This window comes from Scardinius erythrophthalmus, assembly GCF_964197995.2.
Source record: "Scardinius erythrophthalmus genome assembly, chromosome: 14".
In the NCBI taxonomy this organism is placed as follows: domain Eukaryota; kingdom Metazoa; phylum Chordata; class Actinopteri; order Cypriniformes; family Leuciscidae; genus Scardinius; species Scardinius erythrophthalmus.
Window position 1 is genome coordinate 34,892,512 of NC_138234.1, and position 11,942 is coordinate 34,904,453.

At 37.5% G+C, this 11,942-nt stretch overlaps 1 protein-coding gene across 1 annotated transcript; it reads left to right on the top strand.

The window, feature by feature from the left end:
• Positions 1-321: 321 nt before the first annotated feature.
• alpi.2 (alkaline phosphatase, intestinal, tandem duplicate 2) lies at positions 322-7,761 on the top strand (the record flags this gene model as incomplete). The annotated part of the gene is made up of 11 exons (XM_081383985.1): positions 322-400; positions 482-598; positions 1,768-1,883; positions 1,977-2,151; positions 4,044-4,216; positions 4,329-4,454; positions 4,912-4,981; positions 6,116-6,265; positions 6,356-6,535; positions 6,893-7,009; positions 7,499-7,761. The coding sequence occupies 11 exons, from the start codon at positions 322-324 to the stop codon at positions 7,759-7,761; spliced, it is 1,566 nt and encodes a 521-aa protein (XP_081240111.1).
• Positions 7,762-11,942: the final 4,181 nt, after the last annotated feature.

The window sequence follows — 11,942 nt, forward strand, 5'->3', positions numbered from 1 at the left end:
TTCATACAGAAACAAGATTATTTTTCTTATCCCATTGGCAGATCATTTAGCTTGTTTTAAGCAAATACATACAACAATACATATTACCTACTGCCATTTTACTTATCTAGTATGCGTCTTAGTTAACAACAGTGCAGTTCAGAACCAAAAAATCTGTTCAAACCAGTGCAGTTTTCAGATCAGCATTTATATCATGTCAAATTGTCATGCGTGATAAGTAGGCTACATGATCAACAGTACAAGTGACCTTTGGTCTGAGGGGAAACTATAAAGAGAAGGGTGTTTAGAGTTTGACAGAGCTGTCAAGCAGTCGCTCCAACCATGGCCACGACACAGACTCTTCTGATTATTGGAGTGTTTGCTTTAGCAGCCTTTGATGGATGCTTCTCCGCTTCTCCTGGTAAGTGCTATGCCACAGTTATTCTTTCTTCTCCAAACAAAGATAATGAAACCATGTTTCTTTTCTGGAATTAACTTGAAGTGGAGGAGCAGAACCCAAAGTTTTGGTATGGGAAGGCTAAAGAGGCTCTTGATGTGTCCCTCTCCATGATGCCCAAAATGCACCGTGCTAAAAATCTCATCCTCTTCCTCGGAGATGGTGAGTTACACAGAACTGTGTTTCTTGGTTTTGCATTGTTCTCTTTTATATTTGTATAATCTTAACAGATTCCGTAGCAGTTTAGCAGAGATGCACCAATTATTGTGGTGCACAGATTTTGGGAATTTGTCAAAATTAGCAGTTGTTTGGAATGGAAACATAAATGCAATTACAATACATTTTAGACACTAATTTCTGCAGCATAAAGGCCGTTTACATCAACAATGATAACTATAAAGAAAAACATAATAACTATCATCCATGTCATCTGAAAATAATGTTCTGTTTATTATAATTGCATGCTTTTATTATGTTGTCTACCACTTTAAATGCTTGAGATCTTTAAAGTCGGGTGGATTCTGATTGGCTGCCATAGTTTTTATTGTTTATCAGCTGGAAAAATCTTTCTGAAAGATTTCAATCTGTGCTGTTAAAAATTGTTTGTGGTCATTGAAATAAAAAAATAAAGCAAAATAAAACTAAACTAAACTAAATAATAAAATATTAAACTTGTCAAACTTACATTTTTTAACTGAAATATATAAGCTAACTGAAATAAGTTTAAGTACTAAAATTACTTGAACTAAAACTAAAATGAATTAAAGCTAAATAGAAATATCTAAAAGTAACTTAAATGCAACTTTTTTAAAAAAAATCCACATAACTTAATTTTTTCGATTACGCATTAAGTTTATTTACTTCCTTTATTAAGTTAAGTCAACTCGTCACTTTTTACACTGTCTAAAGTAACCCTATTATTACAATGTTACTGCATATTACACAATGAACATTAGCACAAGACCTTGCTTGGGTTCATGTGGTGTGCTTTAATTTCACGTGTAAATCACCGCTGTCAAAGTCCTAAGATACGAGATTTTACGAGACTTTAGATTAGATAATCAGATTATTTGATTACAGATTAGTTTGGATGTAGTCAGTTGTGCCTATTCAATTAATTTATCAAATGTTATAAAACTTATGGATAATACATAATATTTAGTAAAGATCAAATGTATAATATTACTGTATAGACTAAGATAATCAGTAAATCATAAATCAATCATGCATGTGTTAGTCAATTTTAAATCATCACACTCTGATAGGATGTTTACCAGTAATACTTGTGTGCCTTAAAGAAGTGTAACCTGTTGTTTTTGTCCCGCGATGAGGCATGGGCATCAGCACTGTAACCGCAGCCAGGATCATGAAGGGACAGATGGACGGGAAGACCGGAGAGGAGAGTGTCCTAGCCATGGACACGTTCCCTCATCTCGCTCTCTCCAAGGTGCAGAGATCTCGCTGGCCGGACAGAAGAGGCTGATACTGTGGACTTGAGGACTCTTAATAACGCAGCTGTGTGTGTTTGCCCCCGCTGTAGACCTATAACGTGGACCAGCAGATGCCTGACAGCGCAGCGACAGCCACTGCTTATCTCTGTGGTGTGAAGGCAAACTACGGCACTCTGGGTCTCAGCGCAGCCGCCAGACGCAAAGTCTGCAGCTCCGCTAAAGGCAACGAGGTCAAATCCATTCTTCATCGGGCCAAGATGGCAGGTAATGGCAAGGAAGACCCTGAGTTTACCCATTACTGCCATTCATTCCCAGAGTTAGGCAGATATATGTTCTTTTGAAATTTGAAGTGTTTTTTATTTTATTTTTTTGCATCTAAAGATGACGTCAAAACAGAAAATTAGGGACTGGTGGGTATATGTGGAATACACATCTATATGAGATAAAAAAAATATCACTAAAGCGACTTCACTTCTCATAACTTCTACTTTATTTCTCATAATTTCAATTTTATTTCTCACAATTTCAACTAAAAATTTTAATATGGTACAAAAGTTAATTTATTTCAGTAATTCAACTTAAAAAGGTGAAACTAATATATTATATTAAAAAAATTTATTACGATATTAAAAATTTTCAAGTTCACCTGTAGTGAATTTATTTCTTTATACCTCATTTGTGATTTTTAGTTTTCATAATTGCGACTTTATTTCTCACCATGACTTTAAACCTCACAATTTCAAATTTATTCCCCATAATTTCAACTATATTTCTCACAATTTCAATTTCTTACAATAGCAACTTAATTTCTTAATATCTCAATTGTGATTTTAGTATAATTGTGACTTTATTTCTTACCATTACAACTTTAAACCTCAAAATTTTAACTATATTTCTCACAATTTCAACTTTATTTCTTACAATAGCAAATTTTTGTTTTCATAATTGTGACTTTATTTCTCATCATTACAACTTTAACCTCACAATTTCAACTTTATTTCTTTCAATTTCAACTTTATTTCTTCAATTGCAATTTTAGCATTATTACGACTTTATTTCTTACCATTACAACTTTAAACCTCAAAATTTCAACTTTATTTCTTAATATATCAATTACGATTTTAGTAAAATTGCGACTTAATTTCTCACCATTACGACTTTAAACCTCAAAATGTCAACCTTATTCCTCACAATTTCAACTTTATTTCTCACAATTTCAACTTTATTTCTGACAATAGCGACTTTAATTTTTAATATCTCAATTGCGACTTTATTTCTCACCATTACGACTTTAAACCTCACAATTTGAACTATATTTCTCACGATTTAAACTTTTTTTCTTACAATAGCGACTTTATTTCCTAATATCTAAATTGCAATTTTAGTATAATCGGTACTTTTTTTTTTTACCATTATGACTTTAAATCTCACAATTTCAACTTTATTTCTCAACAATTTCAACTCTATCTCTTACAATAGCGACTTTATTTTTCACTATTACGACTTTAAACCTCACAATTCCAACTTTATTTTTCGTCATTGTGACTACCGAAATTCATATCACACATTCTGAACCTTAAATCTTGACATTTTAGCTTTATTTCTCGTCATTTTAAACTTATCACAATAGCTTATTTCTTATATTTGAGACTTCACATTTCACAATTTGCACTTTCAATCTCATAATTTCAACTTTATTTCTCCGAATAGCTGTAATTGGTACTTTATTTCGGACAATTATCGCTATTATCTTTCTCACACTATTAAGCAAGATGTGAAAAGTTTATCCTAAGGTTGTCTACCTGTTGATTTTAAAACACCTTTAGTCACCCAAAATATTCACAGATAGAAAAAGGGGTAGAACTTTATTTGTCTATGATCTTACATTTGATAACTATAGAAATTGGTGGATAATTCAATCAAAAAATACTACTACTTTTGATTGCAGGCACACTTTGAACTAATGACTAAACAGTTTGTTAGAACGCTTCATTTACTAATCAATCACTACTTTGAACCCTTTGTGCTTTTATATGTCTTTTATGGTTAAATGAGCAGTTGAGGCTCATTATCTCTTATCTAAACACCTATTGAAGGCATAATTTGCTGAAAAGGAATACCTTATCCATATAAATGACTGGTTTTGTAATTTCCAGGGAAGTCTGTTGGCATCATAAGCACGGCACGTGTCCAGCATGCTTCACCCGCCGCCAGCTACGCCCACACTCCTGAAAGAGGCTGGTACAGCGATAAAGAGCTGACAACTGAAGCCGTCGAAGGGGGATGCAAGGACATCGCGTACCAACTCGTCCATAACACTGATATAGACGTAAGGCCCTATAATCTCGCAGAACATTGAACTATAGATAAGTTGTCGATTATCGAACAAGCTGTCAATCTGAATGTCTCACTTATGAAATCACTCTATGATTTTATTGTAGGTTATTTTAGGAGGTGGCAGACAGTACATGTTTCCCAAGGAAACCCTTGATCCTGAATACTCCACAGTTAAGGGGAGCCGAGGAGACAATACAAATCTTGTCCAAGAGTGGTTGAAAAACAGAAAAGTAAGTCAAACCCCTTCCAAAATACATTAAAAATGAAAACTCTGTCATATCGTTGATTCACCCTCATGAAGCTCCAGAACTAAATTACTTTGTTTCCCACTGGAACACAAAAGGAGATGTTTAGAAGAATGTCCTGGTTGCTCTTTTCCATACAATGGAAGTGAACGAGGAATTTATAGTATTCAGTATTCTTGCAAATCTTGCTCCGATAGCAAATCTCATTCACGTTCAGTTCATCACGAGAGCCAACCCCATGTCATGATTGATGTGAAGCGATCTATCCATTCCCGCTCATTCCAGCTGCAGTTTTGGCTGGTTCACATCTTGCCTAAAATCTCCTTTTCTGTTCTATGGAAGAAAGTAAGCCATTCAGGTTTAGAACAACATGAGGATGAGAGGATGAGAAAATGTGTATTTTAGGATGAACTTCACCTTTAACAACTCCTCCTTTCTTTAGAATTCCAAATATGTGTGGAATAAAGAAGAGTTTGATGCTGTCAACGAGGACAACACCGATTACTTGATGGGTAAGTCCGCCTTTTCCCGTTTGGAAAGGAAAATTCCACCTGTTATGCTGATCCTACAGTATAAGAGTTATATTAGTGCACTGTAAAAAAATATTGTTGGTTTAACTTAAAAAAGTAAGTTACCAGGTTGCCTTAAAAAATTTAGTTCATTGAAATTAAACAATTGATTTAATGCAATGAAGGAGATTGGTTTAATCAACAGAAACTCAAAATATTATGTTATCTGAACCACATTAATTAACTAATTCGATTTGACAAAAGATAAAAAGTTGTGAAAAGAATAATTTATACATTATTTAATTATAATTTATAATAAAAATATTTTACAGTGTGGTCATTAACCTTTTGGAAGCTTGTTTCCGCCACACAATAGAACAATTTAAAAGATAATTGCGGCTTTTTTCTCACAATTCTGACTTTTTTTTTCCACAATCGTGAGATATATACACTGCAATTGCGAGTTATGAAATCAGAACTGAGAGATATAAACTGGCAATAGTCACAATTGAGGGATATAAACTCTCAAGATATAAACTCACAATTCTGAGCAAATTGCAAGTTTATATCTTGCAATTCTGACTTATTTTGTCAGAAATGTGAGATATAAACTTGCAACTGCGAGTTATAAAGTCCAATTATGAGGAAAAGTTTTTAGCCATCTCACAATTCTGACTTTATAATGCAATTCTGTAGCCTGGTTAAAACCAGACCATTCTCAGTAGTAACTGAGTTATGGTCTGGCAGAGCTTCATTAATAACTCATTTGGATAGACCTAAAACCAATCAGAGCGATCGTCATGTGTAAAGCCCGCCTCAACGTTTCTGATTGGTGCCGCGATTTCTCGGCATGGGGAAATGGCCTTGAATGAGCTCTTTGCCAGACTTGCTTGCAGAGCAAATCTAAATTTGCCGGAAGTTGTCTGGGTTCTCCCAGGCTAGCAATTCTGAGAAAATAAGTCAGAATTGCAAGATGTAAACGTGCAATTGCGAGAGAAAAAGGTCAGAACTGCGAGGTAAAATTCGAAATTACCTTTTTTATTTTGTTATTCAGTGGCTGAAAACAAGCGTCCATATACTTTTTGACTCCAGGTTATTCTCATTGTGGTTTAATACTGTTGTTTTCATTGTGATTAGGGCTTTTTGAACCAAAGGACACCAGGTACGAGCTGGAGCGCGACTCTTCCATGGACCCATCGTTGACAGAAATGGTGGAAAAAGCCATCAAGATTCTTCGCAAAAACTCTAAAGGATTCTACCTCTTTGTTGAAGATAAGAGGACATTTAGTGTCGTTTCTATTGCTTAACCCTTAAGATGTGTTGAGTCGAGCGTACTTATTTCTGTGTGTTTCTGTCTTTCTGTAAGTGGGAGAATAGATCATGGCCATCATGCAGGCCAGGCCAAGTACGCTTTGACTGAGGCTGTGGAATTTGACAGGGCCATCGCGCGGGCGGCCGAGCTGACGAGTGAAGATGACACCCTGTCCGTGGTGACTGCCGACCATTCCCATGTGTTTTCCTTCGGTGGATACTCTTACAGGGGCAATCCTGTGCTAGGTAGGCAAATACGAAATGTCCACAACTTTTGGGGATAGTGCACCCAAAAATCAAAATTTGTCATCATTTACTCACCTTCTTTTAGTTTTAGACTTGTAAGATTTTGTTCTGTGGAAAACAAAAGAAGATATTTTTGGAATTTTTTTGTTTTGTACAATAAAAGTCCGTTTTGTTGATTTTGGACCCCATTGACTTTCATTGTATGGACAAACACGTTTGAAAAATTCTTCAAAATATCTTCAATTCTGCATGATTTGAAAAAATGCATGATTTGCCAGTAGGAATGCATTTTTCTCAAAAAATAAGAACAAATTTGAGGGCACATTGGGATTAAAAACAACTTTCTTTGTCTTTTAGGCACTTCCTATTCAAAAGCTGATGATGGTAAGAGCTTTACTAATGCGCTTTATGGAAACGGTCCAGGATACCAGATTGCGAATAATACACGTCCTGACATGAATAGCACGGTCTCAAGTAAGTTTTATGAGTTTTTAATTGTTTTACCCTCAAGTGCAGAACAGAATTTTTAAGTGCACGGTACAAGCTCTGTTTTGAAAATACAGACGCCCCATCTTGTGGTCATTTGTGTTACTGCAAACACAGCAACACATTAAAGCTACACTTCATCCAAAACTAAACATTCTGTCATTACTTATGTTGTTTCAAATGTGCAACTTTCTCTCTCTTGAATGAAACACAAAAATAAGAAATTTAGTAGAATCTCCAGGCTGCTCTTTTCCTTAGAATGAAACTGAGTCATAATAATAGTTTGATTGAGGAACACACAAACATTTCTGTTTTCATTGAATAGAAGACTTAGTATATAGCACATTTTATTGTGCTTTTTGTTAGTTTTGGAACTTTTTTGGGATGAAATGTTCCTTTAATCAGTTACATAATAATTTGATAAATGAAATAATAACTGTATAGGATGATTCATGAATATTTGCCTGTTATTCCCAGGCAGAGATGAATATCTTCAGCAGGCTGCGGTACCTCTGGATTCAGAAACTCATGGCTCTGAGGATGTTGCCATTTTTGCCAAAGGCCCAATGGCCCACCTCTTCCACGGAGTCCAGGAGCAGAGCTACATACCTCACGCCATGGCTTACGCCGCCTGTATCGAGCCCTACACCGACTGCCTGCATGGCTATGGAGTCTGCACTCAGTTCAGCCTCCTGGTTCTGATGTTGAGCTTGCTGTCCTCACTCACAGCCCTGATATAATGTGACTAATGGTGCAATGTTAGCTTGTACATCAGAACACATTTTTCCAATCCAACTGCAGCATTATGCAACTGGAGAATAGTAGGATAACTTCTACACTGTTTGCAAATAAAGTTTGGTTGTTGAGATATCTTTTAAATCCTCTGTGAGGACATGAATCACTTCTGAAGAGAATGAAATCTGGGATTACCTTTACATTGGATGTTCTCTAAAACCACTGAATTAAATGTACTGTATATGAAAATAAACCTCTTAATTAAAAATGTTTAAATACAATATTTACCTTCAAAATGCTGGCTATTATGATGTGTTATAAATATTGTGGATATTGGGAACAGTGTGATTCACTGGTGTCTTCATCTTCAGGTAAAATAAACCAAGTGGTTTGAAAGATATCAATTCTGCTGTTGTTTCATACGAGTTAAGATGTATAAATCCCGTAAATGTACTGTGAAATTCAACTATAAGCCATTGTGTGCCCATTGTACACCATTCCAATGCCAGATGACCTTGTATCTTGTAAGTTCCTAAGTGAGATTGAAAACTGTTCAAAGAAAGATTCAAACCTTCCACCTTCATCCATACAATGGAAATTCTTTGAGTTTTATGAAGCTGAAAAGTATAAAAGAAGGGATATTTTTGTACCTGCGAATAAAAATTCATCATCTACTTTCTAATAAGTCTGTCAAATAAAAAATTCAAAAAGAATTTTTGACACTACATCATAATGGCTAAAAAATAGTTTACCTCTAAAATAAAAAAAAATCCAAGAAATAAATCCAAACTTCTTCCATTTTGTGCTATTTTCTGAAAAAGTTTTCATTGCAATGTATCAAATAAAAAGTTCAGTGTTGATTCAGTTCTGTTTAAAGGGGTGGTTGATTATGATTTCACTTTTCTAACTTTAGTTAGTGTGTAATGTTGCTGTTTGAGCATAAACAACATCTGCAAAGTCACGACGCTCAAAGATCAAAGCAAAGGGAGATTTTAAAGAACTTTTTTTGCTTTTTAAGGACTACAACAAACGGCTGGTAGAGACTACACCACATTCCTCCCGGGTTAGTGACATCACAACCCTAAAATTTACATAAACCCCGCCCCCGGGAACATGATCAACACAACATCTTGCGAAAAGGGCATTATACCACCCCTTTAACAAGTAAACACCATCAATGATGGCATGAGTTCAAGTCAGTTATAAAGCAGCTCTGGAGAAAACAGTGATTGGGTTTTTATGTTTTATGGGGACTTTCCATAGACATAATGATTTTTATACTGTATAAACTGTATATTCTATCCTCTAACCCTACCCATAAACCTACCCATCACAGAAAACTTTTCAAATATTTTTTTTACATTTCACATAATTTTTGCATTTTCAAAAAAAAAAAAAAAAACCATTACTTAGCATGATTTATAAGCCATATTCCTCATGGGGACCAAAAATGTCCCAACTAGGATTTCAGATATCGTCATCTTTGTGGGGATTTTGTCCCCATAAAATAGGGTTTACCTGGACCACACACACACACACTTTTAACAAACATTGCAATTTGTAGATCACACTGCAAGGACCATCATATAGTACCCTCATACTCAGTTGATCTTTCTACTCAGACATAGCACTCAAATTGTTTTGCTGATGTAAGGGATTCTCAAAAGACCATTAATCTGCGGACCTCACCCTCTGTGGTTAATCAGTGCATCAGTCATCTCATAAAACCTGTGTCTGTAGCAATATTCATCTCTAGCGAACTGGGCTGTGCTGAGTCAGCCTTCCCTGGCAGACTCATGGTACCTGCTGTTAGTTTGTGGAGCTGGTTGACCAACGTGGCCTTTCTGGAAGAGGACAAAAGAAATTGATTTTTTAAAAAATGTAAAATTAATAATAATAATGTATTTGTTGATTTAAAAAATATATATTAAAAAGTTGAATAAATGACTTTAGTTAACTAAACTGAATTCACTGTTTATCCAATTGATTTGTCCAATATATAGCTTTTTCGGAGACTCACCGAGGACAGGGGAACCTGTCCAGGTCAACCCAGATGGCCCAGATGGGATTGAGAAGCGGGATATTCTCAAGTGGGATCCCAATTGTGAGATCCAATGTCTACCCTGCTTTTTAACCTATCCATTGACCCTCTCATCCATGCCCTCAACGCTCCTGTAAGGGGTACACTGTGGCGGGTCAATATCAATAGTAACTATTACTTTTGCTGATGACCTTGTGCTGATCGGAGGATCATGGAGTGATATGGCCCATAACCTGTGCCTCCTAGATGTGTTTTGTCAGAGCACTTGTCATCTTGTCCAACCTGGAAAGTGTCATAGCTTTCTCGTCAGGCCCTGCAGCGGTTCTTCAATGACTGCACCCCATGGGTTCTGGGGGCAAGACCCTTCAGGAAACCAGCATGGCAGATACAATCTGGGGATGGGTCTTAAAGGTATAGCAGAGGATTTTCCCGAATTTTAGAAAAGAACCGCCCTCTCCACTTTTTGAAAAAATGCACATGCGCAACACTCTACCTGCTCCCGAGAGGGAATGCCTATTAAACGTGTGCACGAGAGAGCATGCACGAGCTAATCATAGCTTACATTAACTTTTACTAGCAGTGATTTTAAATGGATTTCTCCGAATAGCAAACTTTACCTGTCAATTAGAAACTTCACGACTGAGGCATCAGTGGGAAGCCCAAACTGTGTTTTGAGCGCATGCTATCGTGTGAATCGTGTGCACGAGCACGTACGACGGCCTTACGTAAACATATCACCAGAATGATTGACACTTAGGAGGACCAATAGTCTTGATGATCCACTTGATGAAAAAGTGGATCTTTTTGATGAAAAAGAAAATCCTCCACTATACCTTTAAGGCGGTGGATCTTGACAGTTGATGCTGGAAAATTGGGAAATCCTATCTTAAACCCTCTCAGAGGGTGATCCCCCTTAATCAATATGCCATTCCATGGCTGTTCTACGAAGCTGACCAGAGTGGGGTCAGCGACAGTGTACTCCATAACCTGGATGGGAAGATCAGGAGGACGGTGAAGAAGTGGCTGAATCCGACACTATCCACCTGTGATGGGCTGTTAGATAAGTGGAGAGGCTTTGTACGTAAGAAGAGACGCCACCTGGAGGCTGGAGGAATTCCAAGCGTGGATGGCGCTTCCAGCTCAGGGTGTGGGGATTTCAAGCTTCCATCGTTCCCCCGAGAAGTAATGCTTGGCTGAGGAAACCCGCTGGTCTCTTGGAGCGTCGGTATATTGCGGCTCTTCAGTTGCACGCAGGGGTGTACCCTATCCAAGAGTTCGACTGTAGGTGAAGGAGCAAGACAGTTGCAGCCTGCCGGCGCTGTTCACATAGGTTGGAATCCGGTTCACACATCCTAGGGCAATGTCTAGCTATGCAGGCGGCTAGGATTGCCCGGCCTAGAAATTGTGTCATCTCCTCGGGGCCGAGGCCGAGGTTCATGTTTGTGAGGTCCAATGGGAATGATCGTTCATGACGTCCCAGGGGGCCTTGCAGCGGCTTGACCTGGTTCTCATATGGGATGTAACAGTCTGATATGAGTTTGCTCCTGACACTCTTGCCGGTGCCAAGAAGGAGAAAGTGGACTATTACGGGACCTACAAAAATGTGATAGCAGGGGAACTGGGTGTGAAGGAGATGATGAGTCAGAGGTGTCTCCAAAAGAAGGATATCCTGGATGCTAAGATAAGTTCAGGCCGGTCGGCAATAATCACGGCTGGATTGGTTGCATCACTCTGGTCGAGCCCTCTGCTATCATTCTCATCATTCACTCTTTCATGTGCTAATATATGGTGAGAGTATATAACTTACAACCCAAGCGCCTAATATGCTGGTATAATGGGAGGCGGCTTCCTGAGAATCCCAGAGAGTCACACCCCCAAGTTTCGTACCAGGCGACTTCTCGTGGATGGTGCGGTGCAACTCTAGCAAAATAGGTGCACTTTAATAGAATAAATACAAATGTATTGGCACAATCTAAGAGAACAAACCAAATAATCCTAACTCTTCAGAATGCTTTAGGTAGCCTAAATGCCTTACAGCATCAGTGGTCTCTCCTGAGCAAATACTCACACAACTTTTCTCTGTGAAATGCTCTCATTACCACTGAAACGGTGCTGTGTCGGGGTCTCTGCAACCCTCGCTGAAAA